The 24887-nt window shown below is 38.9% G+C and overlaps 1 protein-coding gene across 2 annotated transcripts in view; it reads right to left on the reverse strand.

Annotated features, from left to right (window-relative positions):
- Dmtf1 (cyclin D binding myb like transcription factor 1) overlaps positions 1 to 24636 on the reverse strand; it is a 39331-nt gene extending 14695 nt beyond the window's left edge. For both annotated transcript variants that reach the window (XM_028776083.1, XM_028776082.1), the window contains exons 1-7: positions 24476 to 24636; positions 15944 to 16063; positions 14375 to 14491; positions 12876 to 12998; positions 7808 to 7902; positions 4851 to 4965; positions 3693 to 3769 (exon numbers count right to left, since the gene is read on the reverse strand). In XM_028776083.1, the coding sequence (XP_028631916.1) occupies positions 3693 to 3769; positions 4851 to 4965; positions 7808 to 7902; positions 12876 to 12998; positions 14375 to 14483 (519 nt within the window). In that variant the 5' untranslated portion in view covers positions 14484 to 14491; positions 15944 to 16063; positions 24476 to 24636. The remainder of the gene's footprint in view (positions 1 to 3692; positions 3770 to 4850; positions 4966 to 7807; positions 7903 to 12875; positions 12999 to 14374; positions 14492 to 15943; positions 16064 to 24475) is intronic.
- Between the last annotated feature and the right edge of the window lie 251 nt (positions 24637 to 24887).

Raw genomic sequence — 24887 nt, forward strand, 5'->3', positions numbered from 1 at the left:
ATTTAAAAATCATTAAAAATGTAAAAGTATACTTGAAACAGGCACAAGAAAAAACAAAGCAAAATTAACTACCAACAATCAGATAAATGGAAAGATAAGTTTAGAAATTGGTTTTTTGAAAGGATGAATTAAGAATAAATTTTGAAATGTTCCATTTCTGGCAAAATAAGACACAAATACTAGAAATGAACAACAACAATAATAAAAAAAAATGGCCTAAGTAGAAATGCTCCAGCCACTGAACTGAATGAGCATTGTGAACAATTCTATAAAAGTTTGCATTTACATAAAATGACTAAATTCCTGAACAGTCAACTTACCAAAATGGATTCTGGAAAAATGAAAATCAAATAGACACAAACCAGAAAATTAAAAGAAAAAATCCATTACTATTGATCTTTCCATAATGAAAGTAACAGGCCTGAGTGATAGATATTATCAGTAAAACACTACAAATATTCAAGAGATAAATAACTGTGTTGGTAATGTCTGCTTTTATTAGGCTAGCATAACCTCAATAACAAAACAAATGAGAAAAAGTTCAGAAAATAATTTTAGGGCAAGGCTTAAATCTTAATATTGATCCTGAAATCCACTAAATTGGTATACTGAAACCAGAGATGTATAAGACAATTAATTATCAACTTAAGTCCACCCAGTAGTAGCTTGTTGAGTTTCAAAATAATCATTAATCTGATGACTCATATCAGAATATTTATAGATAACATGTCAAATTTCAAAATATACAGAAAATACTCATAAATGATAAAACTTGGACTGAATCAGGGTTAGCTGCTGCCAGAATAAAAGAACGTAACGGAGATACACATGTAAAGATAATTATTTTCAGAGAATGCTATTGATAGATAGTAGATAGATAGATAGATAGATAGATAGACAAAGTTTTTTGAGAAAATAAACCAAACAAACAATAAAGCACTGTGGCAAGATTCCAAACATGAAAATAATAAATATTTGCATTTCTCTACAAAGCTTACAAAAGTCATGGAGAACAAAATTAAAAAATATTATAATACTTATACAAAGTTAGTGTAGTTCCAATAAAAACTGTATCAGGATTTCATTTTCTACAAACTAAGATTTAAAAAAAAAAAGATTTATTTTATGCATGTTGAATACACTGTCTCTGTTTTCAGACACACCAGAAGATGGTGTCATCAAATTCCATTACAGGTGGTTGTGAGCCATCATGTGGTTGCTGGGAATTGAACTCAGGACCTCTGGAAGAACAGTCAGTGCTCTTAGCCACCTAGCCATCTTACCAGGCCCACAAACTAAGTTTTTAAGAGAAGAGTGCTAAAAATAGATACAGCACTCACAAAGGGACCTGCCCTGTCAGTCAGGCATTACTGGCCAGGAGAGCTTTATACTGGGAAAAGTAACAACAAAGAGATAAGCTAGAAAAAAGCTGGAAAAGACTTTCACACCATACACATGGCTGCGGCAATTGTCACCCATACATAAAAAGAACTGAAGACCTACCTCAAATGCCAAATTATAAAATGTGAAGAGGGCAGTAATTTCATACCTATGAGATGTCATCTTACACAAGCATGCAAAACAACACGAAAAACTGATACTAAAATTAAGAATTAAATTAAAATAAAAAAAATTCTTTAATTAAAAAAATTAAATAATTAAATAATTAACATTTGCCCATTAAATGTTATTCAAAGAGAAGAAGAAGGGCTCTAAATTTTGACAAGGTGTATGTAATGAATAACCTATAAATCCTTACTGATTTTACTTGAAAATCAACAGCACAAACATAAAAGAATGAAAATAAGCATTTCCTGTATAATAAGCAACCTGAAATATATTTGTTCAGTGAAATACCACTAAACAAGTCAATAAATGTTTTTTTGTTTTGTTTTTTTCGAGACAGGGTTTCTCTGTGTAGCCCTGGATGTCCTGGAACTCACTCTGTAGACCAGGCTAGCCTCGAACTCAGAAATCCGCCTGCCTCTGCCTCCCAAGTGCTGGGATTAAAGGTGTGCACCACCACTGCCCAGCGTCAATAAATGTTTAACAAAAATCACAATCCAGAGCAAGAGGAATAACGCATAAAATACCGTCTCTTTACACAAATGTGAAAAGCAGGTAAAATCACTCTGGTATACGTCTTCTAAAACATTTGAATCTTTTCTATTATTTATTCATAGTTTTAGTACTGCATACAATTACAGCCAGATTTAGAGGACACCTATAATCTTGGCCCTGTTGGCCAGGTTCAAGCATGTTGGCCCTTCTCAGGTTTGCTTGTGGCAGTTCCTTTTGGTTATCATTTTGCACAACATATGGACTATCTGACATTTAAAAGTGGCTCCTCGGCATTTTTCTAAGAGCACCACACAGTAAGATCAAGAATTAACAATAACAAATTATCTTTTCTCCTTCCCAGGATTGACCTGTCTTTTCAACACTGCCAATTCCTGTCAATCCTACCACTGTTCTCCAAATGACCTAAAGTCAACCCTGTTTAAGCTATTGCAGCTCTCCCTTAGCATCTCCTCACTAGGACTGCACACAGAGTACTTGCTGGTTTGCTTTCCCCTGCCAGTTTGAGTTCCCACCATTGTCACCTACTGATGTGCCCTTTCAAATGTCTCAAAGCTTAGTCAGGACCACTAAAATAGAAGAGGCCCTGGAGATCGTTCAAATCTGCTAAGCAAAAAAAAAAATCTTAATTTTCTAAATCTGGTGTGTACCATGTTTTACCGCTGTATCTAAACTTTTAGCATTTGCTGGCAGCCCATGCCGCCTCCCACCAGGTAAGCTGGAATCACCGCCCTACAGCAACTCTCAGATTCATTGTCCCGGAATGTGTGACCAGTGGACAACTTTTAATTCATTCTCAACATTTATTGACTTTTTGTTGCTATTGTTTCTTCAAACAATATTGTCATTTGTATTCATTTGTAGAGAGTTTATAAAGAATGAGATTTTATAAAAGCACTTTACAGTTTACAAAGCTTAGCTTAGGAAGATTACAGTTAACATTCAATTTAGAAATATAGATACAATAGGCAACAATGTGTTTATATATGGCAGATGATAATAGCTAATAAAACGGTGTATATATCCTGCTATCCAAGCAATGCTAATGATCTACATTTCAAATATGTAAATCTAACACCACCTCAAGGGTAAGGCAGCAAGGCTCTGGAGAGGCTTCTGTAACGAGATTATAGCTCTCCACCATCACTCCACCACTTAACTAACTATCGGCTTTCCTTTAAGGCTTTATTACCTCCCAGTTCTGTACAATCAAGTTCTAACCATTTGACCTGGACTCTATGCAGCTGTCCTGAGGCTACCTACCTGGTTTCCAGTTAAAGGGTTAATGTTACATGCTTCGTATCATAGATCTCTGACCCCTTGCCACTTAGCATTTATGTAGACTGGTTACTACATGTGACCCGCTCTTAGTTCATAGCCTTTCTCAGCTCACACCTTGGTACATACAAAAAATATCTGTAATCACAGTACCACAAAAGCCTGAGAAGGGCGGACTGTGACAAGTTCACAGACCTTGAAATTATAAAGGCAGCAATTTTCTGTTAAGAAAATCAGTAAGACATTCATAGTTTACACACAAAAATACTACCTGGATATTCTTGCCACCATCAGTAAACAAATGACTGAAATGTGAAAACATTATCACGGCCTACCTTCAGATAGCGCTCGATGTTGTTCATTAAAATATCAATTTCTTCCTTGGACCACATCCCCTGCTTCCATTTATGTCCTGTAAAAGAAATATAAGTATACCATAAATAAAAGAAGTATTACATAAAATATTAACCTTTGAGAGGATAAGGTGCAATAGCCTTCCTTCGTGATGTGTACCACGGAACAGAACCAGGCTAATCTGTTTCATTCATCTGAAATGTCCTTGAGTACAGTTGCTACTGTAACCTTACTGAATAGAGACAGAAGGGGTTTTTTTGTTTGTTTGTTTTTTTAATATCTTGGCTATTTTCTTTATTTACATTTCAAATGTTATCCCCTTTCCAGGTCTCCCCTCTGGAATCCCCTATTCTATCCCCCATCCTCTTGCCTCTATGAGGGTATTCCCCTACCCATCCAACTACTCCTACCTTCCCACCCTGGCATTCCCCTACAGTGGGGCATCAAGGAGACAGAAGATTTTTAAAGTACTACTTTTCTTTCAGAAGTAAAAATTGCTAAGACAAAGAGAAAGAATCAAATCATACTCAAAAGATTTCTTTCATTACAAAATTATTTTTACAGGCACACATACACACACACACACACACACACACACACACAACAAACAAACAAAAAAAAAACAAGTACTAAAGATTCTGGGGCTATGTAAGCATAATAAACTGGATACCAAGTGAATAAATTGTTACCAGCATTCACTGTTTAGCAGTTGAAATTACTCAGGTATCTCTGCTTCCTTTCCTTACAGCAGTACAGCTGCATTCCACGGTTCTTTGGTTTTGGTAACAGCTTCCCCCAGCTATGTGAATGCTATCCCACTTTAAGCTTTTAAAGGACTTCCAAACCAAAGTAAGACTTACTTTCTCTCTTAAAAGCAGTAACTGTATTGCCTCTTAAATATCACCACAATATAATGTCCAAAACACAACAAAACTTACTCTATCAGAAATAGAAAGGAAATAGTTATTCTAAAATAAATAGCATTACGGTATCATTCAGGCTAAAATTTAAACCCATTAGATAGAAAGATTCCACTACTCTGTCCCACCAATGAAGTCCTAATTCAGAATCTTGATGACAACAAGCCTTTCTAGACTCATGACTTCTGGTGTTGCAATCTCAAATTCAGTTTGCTTTACCTTTGTTAGTGAGAGAATCCTTATCTTCTTTAGTTGTAAACCATGCTTGGCTAACTGCTGAAACTTCCTCAGTACCCAATGGAGATATTTCATCTAGTTGATCATTCTGTAAAATCTTTAAAAAAAAAAAAGAAGGGGATGGGGAGTGAGGGTAGAGGAAGAGAGAGAAAAAGGTCAGAGCTTGTTTTAATACCCAAGCTGACCCACGTTTTTTAATGCTAGGAATTATAAAATTCTAACAAAAAAAAAAATTCACTGTGGTGTGCATGCTGCCTTTTGTAATGTGGATCAGTACTGCAGTACGTCAATCACTAGAGGAAGCCGGGAGCTGGGATGCAGCCCTGTATCCTGGTATCTGGGAGGCCAAAGCGGGAGGATTTTGAGTTTGATCCAGGGCTATATGTTGAGATCTTGTTTCAAAAAATGAAAGTAAGATATTCCAAGCTGAGTGCAGTGCATAAACCTTTAATCCCAGCACTCACAAGGCAGAGGCAGGTGGATCTCTTTGAGTTCAAGGCCAACCTAGTGTACTGAGTGAGGTCCAGGACAGCCAGAAATACACAGAAAGATCTTGTCTCAAAAGAACAAAACCAAGCAAACAAAAAAAATATTCCAAAGTCATTTGAGTATTTTTGCATGCAAAGTCCATACAGTTGGTGTCAGTTTCAGATAGGAAAAAGATCTCCTGTCTTTGGGTGTTATGACTAGCCTATGTCCTCAGAGATTTTTCTCTTACTTAGTATAACTTCTTCATAAAAGATTATCAGATTAAATTAAAAGAAATCACTGCAGATCACTGTCTACTTTACCTCCTGATAATTTTGTGTTAGTCTGTAAAGATTCACAGCCTTCCTACTGTATGTTACTCTCAAAGAACTATGACATAACAGTTACTATCGTTGTGGCTACAGGGTTGTTATGCATCATCACTGGCTACAACAGCTTTAGTCCATTCAAGTTAATCAGGCATAGAACACAGACTTGACAATGGGCTTAAAGGGAGCTATACTGGAAAAAAGACAGACTTAACTTACTAATAGTACAACTATATGTCTGAGGCTGTCAGACACACCAGAGAGTCCCATGATTAACTGTCATTCAGTTTAGTCTCTGGCCCAAATAAACTACTAGCCTAAAGTCACTACTTGGAGGTAAGTTCCAAGAGTGAATGTACTATTTCTCTTAAAAACAGAAAACTGATTTCTAATCTGAAGAACGGAATCCCATTTTTCATAGAAATAGATAAAGCTGTTAGTGAAAGATCAGAGTACCAGGAGAAGACCCATGTCTCTATGGTTGCCTCTTTTGACACTATTTGTGGAAGTGACGCCTAGAAATCACTGGAGAGTCAGTGAGATGGCTCAGAAGATAAAGACTGTTTGGCATCAAACTTGCTGACCTGAATTCAATTCCTAGACCCTATATTGTGGAAGGAGAGAGAATCCACTTCTACAAGTTATCTTTTGACTTTCACATGTGTGCTGTAGCATGCACAGATGCATACATGCATAAACAAATTAATATGCACATGTGTGTATGGATATATGAGAAACAAATGGAACAAGTATAAGTCTTAACAGTTTTAACTGCATATAGCCTTTATTTATTTATTTATTTATTTGATTGACTGATTGATTGAGGTATGTTCCCTCTATTTCTAAAGTCTCTGGAACTTTTATGAAGGTATGTTGAATTTTGTCAAATGCCTTTTCAGCATCAACTGATATAGTACTAAATGAAAATTTATAAACTAGAATACTATTCAGCTCTAAAAATGAAGTAAAAATTTCAGGAAAATGGATAGACTTTGACTATATATCAGATGAGATCATACAACCTTAGAAAGAAAACGGCATGCTCTCCCTCATATGCAGAATTCAGCCAATAGTATATGTAAATGAACATGTGAGCAACGTGCAACGTGTAATGCGAGAGTAAGAAGGGCTGACTCTGAGGGACGAGGGAAGGCTGGACACAGGTGGTGAGCCTGAGTTATAAACAGATATAAAGCTGGCTTCCTATTCTCATTCTGCCAGAGATCCTTCCTTCTTGGTGGTAGGTTAAGTATACAAACAGATTTCATAGTAAAAGTGTAAACTCAGTGTGAAGCTCCACAACTTCAGAATCGCTACTCCAGCTATAGAGAAGTTCAATCTTTATTCTAGCTATACAGAAGTTCTCTGAAATGTACAGACTGAGACTGGTAAACTTTGGTCTGTGATGTTTATTTACAAGACTTTTTATAATAAAGCTCATACAATTTTTAAATTAAAAAGGTGGAATATTTAACAAGCCCCATTCTGAAGGAAGAATTTTTTCTATTACTTTAAGAGCACTGAAAAAAGTCCTACCCATTCAAACAGAGCACACACGAGATATTCTCAGTTCCTAATATTACATATCAACCTGGAACTCTTGTTCTTCCTACATGAAGGGCCACTGTGATACTTCATAAAAGGTTTCAAATATTTCCAACTCAAAAATATTAAATAGCTATTAAATGAAGATATGAAGTAAAAGAATAAGCCAACTAAAAGCAAAAAGCACAATCAGGCAGACATAAATTTAGAATACATAAGACAGCAAAAGAAGTTCACATTAAGAATAGAAAAGCCTAGCTTCTAGCCAACCTCACAACACATGAGAAAACCCATCTAGTTCTACAAGCACCAAATGGAATAGCACAACCGTAATCACCGCTATTAACAGCTCAAGCAAGATCTCTAGACACAGATGAAAGCACACCCATTACTTCCAACAGCCATGATCTCTACAGGGAACATATATTAAAAATCTATTTTTGCTTACAACATGTTGGGACTAGAAATCTCAATTATAGGTCTTACATTAGTTTTATTGTCATTATGTTGTCAAAGTATATCCTTATCATTTTTTCACTTAAGCTGTGATTAATAACCATGTTCTTGACAGAAGCCAGTTTAAAACATGTACTATACCTGAATTTGTGTCACAGTTCCCTCAGAAAGTTCATCATCTGCCACCTCTGTAGTTGCCGTCATGGTCACCTCAAAGCTCTGATCATTTTCTGAAACTTCAAGAAAATAATGATTCATCTGCACAATAATAATCGTAGAATCTAATTACCCTAACAAAAATCCATGGAAAAAACGTGATCAGAAAATAATGATTCCCTGCACACTAGTAATCGTAGAATCTAATTACCCTAACAAAAATCCATGGCAAGAACGTGACCATCTCGTTTCCTAACACACCTCTTACCGATGACTATACCGGACATTAACGTGTTCAACAGTCATGAATACCGGGTAGGAAACTCCTTTCGTGGGGCTTATAGTCTAGAAATGGACAAGATATTATGTTGGTTGACACTCATCTAAACCAAGGACAAAATAAAGCAGGCAAGGGAATGGAATACAGTGAAGCAGTGTGTCTCAAATTTTAGGTACGAACTAGGGTGATATGACTTGGGAAAAGGAAGGAAGCTAGTCTCACAGGAAGGCACTTTAAGACAAGCACAAAGGTTCTGGCATAGGGCATGAATACAACGGCACAAGTTAATCAGTTCACTGTTGTTACAGCAGATGGAGTAAGAACAGGAGGAGACTGAGTGAGACCTCACAGGCCACAGCAAAAATGAGACAGAAAAATGACATAAGCTCACTTTCATTAATCTCTGATTTTGAGTCCCTTTTTTTCCGATTAATTTAATGACTTATCAATTCAATACATATGCTTTCGCAAATCAGCTTTCAACTGAGCTGCTATAATGGCCTTTTAGGGTCCCGTCTGTTTCTATTTGATCTGGTACTTGGTATGTCTTCCTTTATGATTTTGGGCTTGATTTACTGTTGTTTTGCTAGATACCTGAGCGCATCATTTGGTTATGTGAACTCTTCTTCAATGTAGACACCTATTGCTACTGACTTCTCTCTGAACACTACTTATCCTGTGGGCCTGGATATGCTGAGTTTCCATCTTTGTTTCACGACGTTTTACACTGTTACTTCACTGACCCATTAATCAATCGTTCAGTGGCATACTGTGGATTTCTAACTTCATTCACATGGTGGTCAGATGACGACATTTTGAAATTTGTTGGTATGTGTTTTGTGGCCTGATACATACATAGTCTATCCTGAAGAAATAAATGTTTCTTATACTGAAGACAGTATGCAGTTCACTGTGAATAAAATAATATACAAAAGCCTATTTTAGCCATTTGATTTACAGTATATTTATTGCCAATGTTCTTTTGATTTTCTATCTGATTTGTCCAGAGATCAAGTAGGAAACTGGAACGCTCCAGCATTACTTTATGTAGTATATTTCTCTTTATACCAATATTTGGCTTACATAACAGGTGTTCCACTGCTGGGGGTGTGTACATGTTTGCAACTATTACTTCACCTTGTTCAATCAGTCCCTTATAATTATGATTACCTTTGTTGTCTATTTTATCTTTAAGTAAAACTTACCTTTAAATAATAACTTTCTGATGCTTTTCATCTATTTATTTTTTTCATTCCTTAATTTTTGGTCTATTGTGTGTCCTTATAAGTAATCTAATGTCTTGAGATTTTTGCCCTTAAATCCATTTTTCCTACTAAACATTTATGGTGAAATTTAATCCATTTATATTTAGCGTTAGTATTGCTAACATATATTCTTGCTGTTTTGTTAAACTTGGAGTTTGCTTTGTAGGTATTAGTTTCCCTTTTCCTTCCTGTATAGCTTGTTTCTCTGTATTGGTAAGATTGAATTGTAGGTTTTTGTTGTTTATTTTGCTTTTGGGAGAGGGATAGTTGCTGTTCTGATTCCAGTAAAGGAATCCCTCAGAATTATAAAGCTGCTGTAGATGACACAAGTGGATTCTCTGGTTTTGCTTGTCTTGGAAAGGCATTTTCTATCTTTGCATGCTAGTACTTTTCTGAGTAATGTTCATCTTGCCACTGAACATTTATATTTATATAATGTTATTGTTTGATTTTTGAGACAGGGTTTCTCTGTGTAGCCAGGGATGTTCTGAAACTCACTCTGTAGACTAGGGTGGCCTTGAACTCAGAGAACAACTGGCCTCTGCTTCCTGAGTACCACCACTGCTCAGCATTAGAGGACCCTCCCTGAGTGACTCTATTAGAGATCTCTGAGATTAATTCAAGATTTGAAAAATGTTCAACTGCTATTTTGCTGAATTTCTTTTTATATGTTCCTTTCCCTTCTACTAGAGAATACTTGTAACACAATCATTTCCTTATAGTCTTATTTGTATGTCTTGGATTTTCATTTTCCTTTTAATCTGAATTATTTCTAAACACCTACTGTAACTTCAAGCTCAAGAAATTTGGAATCAGAGGTTCTTACTCTGCTTGATCTAGTTTGTTACAAGCTTGATTTTAAATTTTCAATTACCAAGTTCTTTTTTTTTTGTAAGATTTATTTATTTTATATATGTGTGAGTACACTGTTGCTGTCATCAGACACACCAGAAGAGGGCATCTGATCCTATTATGATGGTTGTGGGCCACCATATGGTTGCTAGGAATTGAACTCCGGACCTCTGGAGGAGTAGTCTGTGCTCTTAACTGCTGAGCCATCTCTCCAGCCCCCAATTTACCTCGTTCTTTAGCTCAAAGTGTTGTGTGTTTTTATAATGTATATCCTTGCTGGGTTCTTTATTTAGAATAAAAGGTACTTTCCCAATTTGACTGAACTGTTTCCATTTTCTTAATTACAATTATTATTTAAACTACTAAATTTTTTAAAAGGCACCTAGTGTTATTTCCTTTTCCTTGAACTTGCTGCCTTTGGCTAAGTTCTTTTGGCAGTAAGGTTACCCTTTTTTTTCATGTCTTTGTCCTTATATATATTAAAATATGTAAACCTGTACATTAAGTTGCTTCTACCAATTTTAGAGGTAGTAGAAGAATTTTTTTCCCTAGAGATGTGCCTTGGGAAGGCTACTTTGGCTTTTGTTCCAGGCAGGCACAGTAGTTAAGTGTTTATGTTAACTAGTACTTGTAATACCTATGGGTGACTCAGTGGCTTAGACCACAGAGTACGAGTGGGATTGTCCTACCTGCTAAGATGCAGCTCTCTTAGTTGGGGGTGGTTTACAAGTGGATCTAAGCATCACATCCTCACTTTCAGTTTCTGTGGTTGATGTAGTCAACTATGATGAAGCTACTATGGCCCCTTCTAGGTAAGATGTAGTCAGTGTAGTTATGGAGGTAAAAGTAAAGGCTATGTGGAAACACATCTACTCCAGTAGGTTCAACATACAACTAGTGGTGTGGCCAAGTGTTCACCCATGTCAGGTGTCTACGGAGATGAGGCTGCTTTGGTGGGTACAGGAAAAGAATGGCTGGCCATTGGCGTATATAAACTACACACACAGCTACCTTCACAAAGCTGCAAGGGTGACCTGTTAACTTCCTAGGGTGATGAGGATAAAGATTGGACCACCTGCTGCTTTTGTTCTTCGATTTCTTAGGCTAGGGAGTTTAGATTCTCATCAGAGCCAAGGGCTGAGAGGGGCCTGAGTGGCCAAACTTTGTGCCTTTACAATAGGTTTTATTTAATTTTAAAGAAAGAGGAATGTTTCTAGATTGATTTTATCAACAATTTTTTAGAAACGTGGAGAACATACTCAGAGTCTAGCTTGGTAAGTCCAGTCTTCTATTAGACTTCAAATTATGTTCCGAATGTAACGAACAAATGCATACCATATGCACGCTAGTGCCACCATCCCCACATATTTATTAGGTGATAATGTGAACTTAATACCATAAAATAGAATAAATTGCTAAGGAGAGACTGAACCTATGAACCAAGTATTTTAAATAATGAATTAACTAGTCATAATTTAGTCCAAAAGAATTGTTTAAAAACTCTGGTTATAAAATACATATAGGATTATGTCTGTATAGATAAACCAATTAAGGTTTTTAAAAAGTGACAAAGAAACAGTAAGAAACACTTTAAAACATGAACCAACAGGAAGAAACTTCATTTACTCCAAAATTTTAGGCATGGATATGTTACACTTGAAATTAATACTAGTCTTAACTGTTTTTTTTTTTTTATGCACAGTAAATTGAAATAAAATGGTGTCTGTTCAGTTTGAGAAGCCATTAGCTCTGTGCATATTACTTGCTAAGAAACAATTTTCTATGCTAAATACCTAGTCCTAACTTCACTGACTAGATAAAGATTTGATTGCATGTGATACTTATGTGTAAAACTGGCTGCTCTCCTTGCATTGACATTACCATCAACAGCCAGGTGACTCATTTCTACCCCTACATATGAAGGCATCTAAGAGGAACAGAATTCCAAATTCTTTACTATGCAAATCAGAATCAGGATGAAATGTTGCTGGTATGCCTGTCAATGACATTCATCTGAAATGTTCTGTCTTCTCTGGAATCTAGCCTACTCTAAAGGATATCAAAACCTAAACATACTAAAAAGAAACGCAGGCATCTACCTAACTTCCATGCAGATCAACATGAGGGCTAAAGTGTGTCCTAGAGGAAGTAGACTACCTGGGAATGTCTGAATGTCCTGTCTCTCTGAGCTTCATTTTCTTCATTGCAATGTATGATAGTCGTACCTACTGCACAGCACAGAAGGAAGGTCGGGGGAAAGGTGGAGTTTAAAAACCTTATACTCTTGAACAAAGTAGGGATGAACACATATCCATTTAAAATACGAGAGCCTCAGTGTATGTATGCGTATGCATGCATATATATACATATCTATGGCACAATAATCAGCGAAGTACTCCTTTAAAAGGCTCACTATAAAGCCCACAGCAGCAGGGTGAGAGTAAAGAAGTGTTGAAAAGATTGAACAATATGTAAAGGCAATTTAAGAGTTATGCTTGGCACACAGTAAACACTCATTGAGCATTAGCATAAAAACAGATTTTTTTCTTGACTAAGTAGATAAAAGTAGAGCTCAGGTCTCTCTAGAAATCCCAATTGACTCTTGCAAGCTAAAGTCCGATTCCAAAGGTAACTCTATGTTCCTTAGCAGACTTACGTGGGAGTGCCACAACCGATATGCATGGTGTAGAGTCATCGATACTCTGATCATCCTCAGAGGACAAACACAGCCTCTTATGTGGAGGTTCAGTACTGTCTTCTGAGTCTATTTCATCAGGGTCTAATGAAGGGGAAAATAAACCAAACAGAATGCTCAAAACCTCAAATCGATTTCAAAACCAGAAAATCTCTACCGAGTATATCGATCTCTGCAGCAATTTCTTATCCATTAAAACTACCCTTCCACCCACTTGCTCATTTAAATCCACCCGGCTGCACAAGGAGTCAGAAGTCACTGCTTTCTCCTTGCTTAAAGGAGTACCCAGCTCCTGTTCTTATAACAAGAACTATGGTAGACAAAAGTGCCACCATCTAACTAACTTGGTTTTCCAAAGATTCACATACAGAGAAGGGCTGATCATGGATTCATTCAAACGTTACCTGATGTCTACAGTTGGTTCTAAGGGCTGGGAACAGAACAATGAAGGAAGTTTTCTGGTGGCGTAATAACTAAACCAACAATTGCACAACTGTGTACTCAGAGCTGTGACTGTGGGATGAAGAGGAGGTCATGAACACATGGGGGATATACGCCTAGGCTGGAAGGGAAGGGAGACTTCCTAAGGAGGAATCACGAGCTTGAAAAAAAAACAATGGTAGCAGGCAAATGTTTGTCTCTCCTGGCAGTTAGAGAAAAACGTGCAGGAGAATTGAAGAGTGAAAAGAAGGGTTAGGAAAATAAAACAACTGTGGACTACTAGAACATAAGCACATGGGTTCTAACCGTCATGGCAACTGTGGACTACTAGAACATAAGCACGTGGATTCTAACCGTCATGGCAACTGTGGCAGGAGAGAAGGCTAGGAAGAAGAAATGAAGCAATCAAATCACCCAATTATATATCCTAAAAAACTCATTAAGCTATCAACAGCACTAACAGGTGGGAAAACTGGATAAAAGGCTGGAGTTACCCAGATGAGAAAAGACAATCTGATTCGATAATGAGGGACCCAAAACAGGGGTAAATGGAGTTTCAGGACAGCATACCACCAGTTAGGTCTTAACATAAGGAATTTATTCCTAACTATGACCAGAGACTCTAAAAAGGAAAAGTGAAGCTTAGCAAATATCTGGAAAGAAGCCCCTGGGACATGTAAAATCCACGGTGCCTATTCATAGTATAGAGAATTCATAATAAAGACAGAAATGTGAACCATCTTAATAGATAGATACTAGCTAAAATGAATGAATGAAATAATCCAAGATGACATAAGATAGGAAACAAGGCAGAAAGTAGATTAGTAAAGAATATGAATGCACGCTTAGACAAAAATTCAGTTAAGTACTAAAGTACTTTTAAAACATAAATTATAAAGATTAATCTATCATCTAAAGATACCATGGCCTTTTCAAGCACACTAGCCTAAACTCTGTGTGAGTGATGGATAAAGGGTGCAATGGAACTAATCAGATCTCAGTGTCAGTCAGCAACCTACCATTCTGAGGGCAATGAAGAATGAGGTTCCCGTCTGTGTCCTGAGTAAACGTCACAGAGTTCACAGTTTCTACTGTTACTGTGTCAGAATCCTCTTCAACTGTGCTCATACTCAAATCTGTATAAGAAGAGACTACGTAAGGATTTATAAAATTATTTCCAGATAGTATATGAAACTGACCTAGATATCTACTTTACAGTCTTTATATAAAACTGCAAAAGGAGCTCAGATTTCACCAACTGCCTTTCTTAGTTTCTACTCATTGTTAAGAATTAGGTTCAATAACCTACAAGAATTTGACAAACTCTGATTAGTTCTAACAACTTCCTTACACTTTTTACATTTTATGGTGGTTAATCTTCATTGTCAATCTGAGATTTATAATCACCACAGAAATAAATCTCTGGACATGACTGTGGGGAATTTTGTAGATTAGGTTGAGCTGGAAAATGCACTTTAAATGTGAGTGACATCATGCTATGGGCTGAGGTCTCAGACTAAGTAAAACAGTGAAGAGAACCGACAGGGCAGCAGCATGCATGTCTCCCTGCTTCCTGGCCGAGACACAACATGGATGCATGTGACCAGCTGTGTCGCAGGCTCCTGCTGCCACTGTGGTGATTGAACCCATAACTTTTTATTTATACTTAATAAATGGTCTGCCACTGAACTAAATTTCATGCCTGGTATTTTTAGCAGAAAATTAGCCAAAACTTTCATCTTGATTCTAGCACCTTTTGAGTATTTGAGCCCTGTTACCTGAAAAATAAGAACACTAAATAATCCTTTTCTCCCACATAGTATTAAACAGGCACATTTAACCACCACCAAGCAGACGCTTTTGTATGGGATTGGGACCTACTCCTGACAAAGAGAATTCTGGTTTGAAGTGTCCTCAGTTGTTGTTTTGTATATAACCACACAGTTGGTGTGCTTGTTCTCAGACTAAACAATTGTAGACTTAGAAAAAGGTCAGTATCTTGTGGCTGGGCTACTAATCAAATACTGGACTACTAATGCCTGATTGAAATCTATAGAATTTTATAATATAGTTCTTGTTTCAACAGTTTTTCCCCCACATGCCTTTTACTGATAATACAGACAAAATTTATTCAATTACTCAGTATTTGACCCACATGGAGATTAATCCATTTATAAAAAGTTTAATTCCATTTAAACAAATATTTTCCTTTGGCAAAAGAGGCAACTATATTAATATTTACATGGTAAAGGTTCAATGAGTAGCCAGGTGGTGGTGGCGCACGCTTTTAATCCCAGCACTTGGGAGGCAGAGGCAGGTGGATTTCTGAGTTTGAGGCTAGCCTGGTCTACAGAGTATCTACAGAGGTCTACAGCCAGGACTACACAGAGAAACCCTGTCTCAAAAAACCAAAAAAAAAAAAAAAAAAAAAAAAGATTCAATGAGTAATATAGGCTTACTATATCAAAGAACATAATTTTACAATTGTAATGACACCATTTTCAAGATAAAGATGAATGGAAATCATGATGTAGTTATGACAGGTCTGCAAAACATTGGGTGGATTTCTGCAGTAGAGGGAGACTTACCTAGACCACGGGTGGATTAGCTACAGCCCTTCCCATAGAACCACGCCTCTGTGCCTTGGCCAGCAGCATCACTCACGTTATCCAGACTGTTTCTCCTCCATGCTGTGCATCTGCAATACTCTAGAACAGTAACAGCATAATAGGAGGCTTAGACACAAGCAGTATTTTAGCACTGGTTATAATGTTATAGCACTCTGGCCCCACACCTGATGTCTCACCCACAACAGTGAGACAGAAACACAACTTTCTTCAGAACGCATTTTATAGCAATCTGCCTGAAAACTAGCATTGTATAAGCAAGACAGAAACAGTCCACTCTTTATCCACTTAGAGCTCATAGGATGTTTCTTAACCCAAGCTGCTACTCAGCCAGATGTCCTCTGAAAACAGGTTTAGGTATAAAGGAGATTACAGTAAACCTTGGGACCACTGTGCAAATGTACCGCATAAGAAAAACTGATTAACATTTCCAGTTAACACGTTCTTCTAAAATGATGTATTAACACCTCTGAAATACCTTATTTCATTTTAAACCACTACAAATTATTTACATTATCTACCCAATCAGAAACCACAGAAGAGGAGAGGGGAACAACCCTATTCGGGAATCCGTGAGAACTAACGAACCAACCTTTCTATTATCAAGTCAGCAACATTTTCTGGGGATAATTAATTTCTAACAGATCACTCAGTATGGAGAAGAGAGAAGGTGCAAGTTATAAAGACCCATGTTTAGGAGGTGACCGTGGTTTGGAAAACGTCACAGCACTCAAGGAGAGAGGAGAGAGAATAGCTTTGCTTTAGGGGCAGAGCCAACTAGGCCTTATGACTGAAGAGACGGAGACTAAGAAAGGGGACACCTTCTCAGGACGATTCCTGGGCTTCTGGCTTCAACGCACAGGTGTCTTATCATGGGCTGTTTTTTATCCAGTATTGGTAGTAATGATACCTAAATGAAAGATATACGGTATCGAAGGTGCCAAGTGGATGGCTGAATATTTAAGTTGTGCTCAGCAGGCGTAATTAATACCTATAAATCTGACTTAATATGTATGCAAAAGTTGTTTTTAAAGATACCTAAACATTGGAGGCTTAGATTCTAGTTCCAGAATGCTCTTAGTTACATATGGAAGACAAGGACTGACTCAGGTTAAGAGAAACTGGGTTCAGTCCCCAGCACCCACATGGTAGCTCACAACCCTCTGTAACTTCACTTCCAGGACCCAGAACTTTCTTCTGGCCTGTAGTACACAGATATACATGTAGGCAAAAACACTCATAAAGTAAAAAAATCAATCTTTTAAAAAAAGAAATGAGGAAGACAAGCAGAGGAGACTGAGAACTAGCTAGTGACACAGAAGGAAACCTAGTAAGTATTCAATGGATATTAAAATGAGTAACTGCCAGTAAGATGACAGAGAAGTACTTACTTGATCTGACAATATGGGGAACACTCATGACCTTAACGGAAGTAATTTCAGTGGACTGGGGGTGGATGGCAAACAGAGAATCCAAAATACAGAAGACAAGACATACTTTAAGGTAAAGAGCCTGGGAAAAGGAAGTGAGGCCTTGCCAATGTTAGATGAGTATTTCCACATGTTTCTGTATAAAGTCAGAAATACTCATCAACAGAGACATGTTGATGAATAAATCAAAGCAACTAGGGAGAAGAACTTAGTGCTTTTATTCTCGTTGATTAGACTCAATCATGCTTGAACTGGAACCCTTACACTTCCACACTCCCAGGAACTTTTCAGAGCACACACACAGCACTATCAGTCTCTTTTGAGCCCGTCCCTCAAATCAGTGGTGGTGTCACTTTTACACTAATTAGAAGTAAGAAACAATGGAGGAAAGACAGATATTATTTTAACTGGCAAACTGACATTCTGGCATGTCCCCAACTCTGGTGAGTCTTGAGACAATGAATTCCTTAATAAATTCTAGAAAAGGAACCTGAAGATGGTGTAAAACATGCATAATAGCACTCTTGCATAAGCTCACATCTGAAGATAAAGCCTTCACTTATGGCTAACAGAGGGGATTGGGGTGGAAGGCATGGAACAGCGCATCATAATATAGCCCAGGCTGGCCTAAAATCGATTATCTTCCTTTCTGCATACCTAGTCCTTGGTCAACAGACTTGTGTTACCATGCTGACCCAAGATGACCCTGCTTCCTAGAATACAGTAAGTAACTTGGTGGAACAAGCAGGGCAAGTTACAACATTTAACACAAAACTAAAGAAAGAAAGGGCTCTCTCCTGCTCCTTCACTTCAGCATTGACATAAAGCTCTTAGGCTCTCATGCCCATTGGGTCTTCTATTACCCTCTATTTAAGGCAGTTAAATGTCAAGAATTTATTTAAAAAATAAATCAAGGAAGTCTCATGTCTTAGAAGTCAACTCAACAATTTCTAAGCACAGACACTACCTATGGTAATCATATAAAGCCGGAGGCATCTAGGCTGACCTGAGATGACTAAGGTTGTTTAGGAAGATGGAGTGTAGCTATATGGCATAGGAAAACTCACCAGTGAGGATACTCTTAAAATGGGAAATACAGCCGGGCAGTGGTAGCAAATGCCTTTAATCCTAGCACTCTGAAGGCAGAGGCAGGTGAATTGGAGTTTGAGGCTAGCATGGTATAGAGTTCCAAGATGGCCAGGGCCACACAGAAAAACCTGTCTCGAAAATCCACAGGCGGGTGAGGGGAGACATACAACACTACAGAGGTGTAACTAAAAGCAACAAAGACATATTTGAGATTTCCTGGCCAAATATAGTATTAACAATTATCTATTTCTCTTTAACATCTTAATGATGACCTTTACAAATTTTGGTTATATTTCAGCATGCATTTTACAATATTTTGAATTTTTTTAAAGATAAAGTCTCACTGTGTAGCCCAGGCTAGCCGTGACCTTATGATTCTCCTGACTTGGCCACTTGGCCTCTTCTGTGCTAAGATCACGGCCTTGCACCACCATACCCAAACGCACATCTCTTTTCTTCCCCCCCCCTCACTAATACTATTTCCCACCATTTTAATTGTCTACTCAGGAAAATGTTGGGGGAAGAGTGTTTGAGGTTATAGTATTTACAAAACCTCCTTAATGAACACCTCTATACCTAACACTGTGCACACACACACGGCACCTTAGACAATATTTAAAAGAACATTTATCTACTAAAGTATAATTTAAAAAACATATTCAATGGGTTTTTTTCCCTAAAGGAACAAAACTCTGCCAAGCAGCAAATTGTTGGCAGATACTAAATTCCTAAATCTCATACCTGGGTACATACAGAAATGTTAGGAATCATACAAGCCTACAGAGTAACATCTGCAGAAGTGCTTACTGTTTCCTATGGGAACACTTTGCACTTGCCATGGAATGCTTTGGAATGGTTATGAGACAGATCAGAGCCCCACCTCTTCCTAAGGCACTGAAGTGAAGCACTGTGAGACACCATTAATTTTAAGGAGGTCTCTATATTTTTCCTTCAAACAACCCAAGACATAAGGAGTTGGAGCAATCTGACTCTCTAATTAGACAACTCTTAGACCTTTCCTAGTGTCATCACTACTGTGAGCAAAGGACTATCAACCACATAGAGCTGAGTGCATTATGCCACCACCAATTGTGTGGAACATTCTATTCTAAACAGATAGGAGCTTTGAGAAAGCTCTACATCAACCAACCTGCTTGCTGAAGTACAACCTCCAGACTTTCTGCCATCACAAGCTTTGATGAACTCTTCATGACCCCACAGTTGTTCCAGCCCAGGCCAGAAGGGAGCGCCTCCCCTGCTGGTCCAGCTAAAGGCCTGTGATGGTATTAGCATTTACATAAGGAGCTCTGCCCTGACTAGCATAAACATTTTCCTTATTTGCCTGGATTACAGTGAATGAAACAGGCCTACCATGTTTGTGAGCCAGCTAAGAGACAGTCCTATACTGTCACCTGCATCTTTACCCAATAAAAGGTTTCTCTAGTGTTGTCTTCTCTTACTTCTTGTGTTTATTACAACAGGCTTAGCTGGTAACATACAAGTCAATTCCAAGCAGAGGTGGAGGCAGAGGCAGTGGCGGCAGTAGTAAGAGGACCTGAAAGGTTTTAGAGCTAATAGGGAACAGAGGTGAGAGTACAAAGGGGTCCGGGCTGTTTAGAGTCCCAGGAAGCTGCTCCCTGTCAGCAGGATGAGGATCCATTCATCTTCTGGCTTTAGTGCTCTATACATTGCTGCTGTGGAGTCAAGGGTTCTGACACCCAAAACCTGTAAAAAGCTTGAAGACTAACAGTACTGCTTACCTCTGCTGTTCAAGACTGCCCCAAACCACAGACTACCTCTTGGGGCCACTGGCAGTTAAAACAGGAGCATTCACTCAGCTTCCAGCCCATAGGCCTGGGAGATCTGTGTCTCAGGCTAGAATCCAAGCTTGGTAAAGGGGTTTGTAACTGGGAAGCATGTCAGTCCAGACCCTGAGGCTTGGGCACTCCAGAATCCAGCACTGCTGGCAACAGGTTCTTTGTTGTTAATGATTCCTGTCTAGGCAGAGCAAAGTGACAGCTCTGGACCCTTGGAAATCCTTTGTATACTTTGTGAGAAAGTTTGAAACTGTAGATTTATAAATCAAGATAAAGAATATTGAGCCGGGCAGTGGTGGAGCATGCCTTTAATCCCAGCACTTGGGAGGCAGAGGCAGGCAGATCTCTGAGTTTGAGGCCAGCCTGGTCTACAGAGTGAGTTCCAGGACATCCAGGGCTACACAGAGAAACCCTGTCTCGAAAAACCAAAAAAAAAAAAAAAAAAAAAAGATTGAGCTAAGGTACATAATTAATGGTTTCATTAAAAGATGGTAAGCCAATACTACATATCGAGTGTCAACAGGTTGTTAATGGAATTTAATGTAATGCTTCAATTGCTTTAAGTGTTAATGATGCTGTAATTGAATAAAGTAAATTACACGGTAATATGGGTGATTATAAGTTCATAACTTTATACATGGCCTGACAATAAAATTGTATTGCCTATCTAATCAACAATTATATAAGAACTTAAGTGTTTGATTATATTCTAAGATATTTTTTCAAAACAGCACTTTTGTAAAACACAATCTGATTTTTAAACACAAATAATCACCATGTTCTTCCTACTAGCTTATTTTAAAATCACATTTCCATACCAAATACTGAAATACACCAGGCAGTGAATAAACCTAACACACATTTCTTTTGCATAAAACACCTTACACTGAGGGAAGGGTTAGCTCCAAACACTGGTGATAGAAGGAATGGTCTCACTGTATTTATAGCCAAAAAGGATATTTTGAAATGTATGACATAAAAAGCTTATATAGGACCTGCCAACATACTTGTTCTTGACAACTTCTCTCTGGAGTTTAACCATGAAGTGGGCTATCTTTCCACAAATTTGAAGAAAAGCAGACACAATAAATAGATTCCTTTTATTGAAATTGAACCAATTTACCTTTATGGTATCAAAGCAAACAAACTGATTGTTATTAATTTTTATTACAATAATTCTCTGCACAAAGCAAAATCACCATCAAGACAAATGTAGAAATGATACAAAAGCCATCGACTCCACATGCCTGTGTACTTCATTCAGATAACACTTGGCTCTGGGTTTATGTACCACCTTTGTTGAAACTGTTTATCATTTAAGCATACAAATTCCTAATCCTTTCAAGTGGAGTTATGGCAAAGAGAAAATGTACTCAACTAGTAAAATGAGAACTCGGGTCTGAGAGAACATCAGCACAGTCTCTACAAACACTGGAGGTCGGTTGTGTAGATGGTGATCTGCTGGATAGATAGCTGAGCTGGTCACCACAGAGTCTTCCTTAACCTGGATGCTTTTCTATGTGTTTGCAACTGACAGACAGAAATGTTAAGAAAGTCATCCAGTCCCTCGACACTTTCGGAAACCACTTGGCCCTCTCCTTGACCCAGTGCTTACAGCCAGGCCGTACACACTTAGTTGAGATGCTTGTTTCTTATTAAGCATGTATCCTCAAAGATGTTGATATAAACCACTGCACTCAAGAGACTAAGACAAAAACTGGGGTGGGGGGGTGTTTGAAAATATCCAGTCTTTGAAGAGACTGAACTTTTGCTAGTTCTTGGAGCTAAGCTAATAATATGCCTTGAGAACATTTAATACTATGTACTTGGCCTGCTATCCTACTGTGTGCTCAGCCTGTTTTACGTTTAATCCTCCCTTATGAAAACAATGTAACCAACAGTACAAGGCTGTGGATTTCCCGTGCAATTAGCTTTTACAACATACGCTAAATGCATAATTTTAATCTTATATATTTGTCCATGCTCCTGACCCAGAATAATGTGTATATTCTGATAAACATTGCTAAAAACCAACAGGTTGAAAGCAACCCCAAATAAAACATATTTACCATAAATATTGAATGCTAAATATGGATACAGTTTGATAACATGATTTGGTTTTGTTACTCTGGGCCACTAAAGTAACTTCTTCCTGGGTAAAACTGTTTCTATAAAACCTTATCCTTTATTTCTTTCCCATACATTTTCTGCACTATTTAATAAGTGCAAAGCAAGGCCATTTGTTACGGACAGACACAGGATGATACAGTCAAGCACAATTTAGAAAGAAAGAAAGAGAAAGGAAAGAAAAGAGAAAGGAAGAAAGAGAAATACAGACAGACAGGTCAGAGGACACTATTAACCATTTCCCAGATACACTCTATTTTCAAACTCAAACTGTAAGATTCCTGAATACTTGGGAAAAGGGTATATTTTCTATATATCTCCCTAGCTAAACATACAGATATAAGTTCTTAAGAAGCATGCAAGCAAGACCCAGCACTTTCTGAGTAAATTCTGAAGACAAAAAAATGGTAACAAAAACAGATGGCTCCCTCATCAACTAAAAAGATTCAGTGGAACGGGTAGAAAGTTTCATTCCCCTGAACAACACTTTGGGTAAGTCTATCATAATCTAAAATAATGAAGAAATGTTAGTTTGTTTGGTAGTACTCAAAAGCACCTGAGAAAAACAGTAATGGGATAAAAGCATAAAATAAATACCATCTTCACAACAATAATTTTCTTCACATAGGATCAAGCCCTTATTTGTGTTTTCTGACTGCTGTGGAGGACATCAATAGTCTCTCGCCGACTTGGTACACTCAACATAACAATTTTTGAAATGTAATTTAAAGTTTGTCTAAGTTTAACCAAATATACACAATTCTATCACTATTAATATCACAATAAAAAGTTAAGATTTTGTTATTATAGTTGTAGTTTAAATGTTATAGTAAATTACTCGATTATTAAGGTACATTTAAGACTGGCCTAAAAGAAATCTGAAGTACCAGAAAAAGAAAATCTTTAAGGAAAATAGCCTTTGATGTTTGTAAAACTTTCAATATAATCAAAGGTCTTTTCTTTCTTAATTTAGAGCCTAAAAGCCACAAAAGTTATTTACAAACTAAAAATACAGGTCTAATTAATAAAAGTCTCATGGCATTACATCTAGCTTAAGACATAAAATATCAGACAGTACTGAAATGCAATATTCTTTCGAGGATGTCCCAATAGGAAGTCTAGCTGTCAGAAGGGGTACAAGATCTGAGAAAAAGCAATCACTTGAATTCGCCCTGGGAAAGAGAGACCTAATGTACATTTTCACGGGCTATCGCCCTTTCCTTAGCTACACCCTACTATAAACATATGCTGTATCATTGAACAGCACAGGATGGCACTGGACCGCTTCTTTCGGAGTAAAACTCGTAAGGTTGCGCGGAGATTCGCAACAAAAGTTCTTGGTAAAGGACCAAAGGGGGTTTTGAAACGCTAAGGTTTGTTCCGCACGATCCTGACAATTACTAGTTGGCTGGGCTAGGGCTCTCCCCGCACCCCAGACAACGTCCCGCGCGGTCTTTAAAGAGAAAGTCCGGCCAGCAACCGTGACTACCTTTGCTGGGTCCAGCAGGACCGTACAACCGGCGAGGAGCATACAGGCCAAACAAGCAAAAGAGGAATGGGTGGGCTTGGGGAGACCCCCGCCCCGACGGCCCTGCCAACCCCACCCACGCCCAGGCTGCCTAGGGCCTTCGTCGACCGCGGACCCAGCAAAGCTAGGCTGGAAGCTCCACCGGCCAGCATGCACACGGCCGCGGGGCCCTGGCGCAGTCCTCCGCGACTCGGGCCCACCCCCAGGGGTCCCGGCGCCATTTAGTTCCTCCAGCCCGCCGCCATTTTCCGCCCCCGCCGGCTCGCCGCTGCGCCCCAGCGATCGCTCGGTGGTTCCAGCCGCCAGCACCCGCATGAGCCGGCGACAGAGATCGCGGGCGCGGCGTGCGGGGCCTGCCGCGGCAGCTAGACTAAGACCGGACTCCGACCCCGCCCGCAGCACCCGGCCGGCTGCAGCCAAGGCCTGCGAATGGGCCGGCTCGGCCGCACTGGGCGGAGCGGCTGCGGCAGAGGCCCGGACTTGAAGGTTCCATCGCACTTACTTCCTGTTTTGGGTCCGGGCACTTTGGAAGAACCAGGATGGAGGCTCCAAAAAATACCAGGATGGAGGAAGCAGCCACGGGAGAGAGTGGCTGCAGCTGGGGTGAGCGAGCGCAACCAGCCACCGGAAACGGAGCCGCGGCCGCGCCCCGCCCCCGCCCTCCCAGTCCCCCCCCCCTCCGGCCCGCCTCTCCCGTGGGGCGGACCTGCACGCCACCCCCGACGTCACTTCCGTCTGCGTCGGCACGCTGATGGGTAGCTGCAGAGTCGACCGCGTTCTCTTCTAAGCGAGCCGTGGGGTTAGCTAGTCGCTTCCGAGCTGTTGCGGGTGAAGTGAAGGAGGGTCTTTTCCTTGTCCGGTGTCTACACCTTCTGTCTCTTAGTTCCCGGAGGTTCAGAAGCGAAGAAGAGGGA

Source organism: Grammomys surdaster, unplaced genomic scaffold (genome assembly GCF_004785775.1).
Source record: "Grammomys surdaster isolate TR1022 unplaced genomic scaffold, NIH_TR_1.0 264, whole genome shotgun sequence".
NCBI lineage: Eukaryota > Metazoa > Chordata > Mammalia > Rodentia > Muridae > Grammomys > Grammomys surdaster.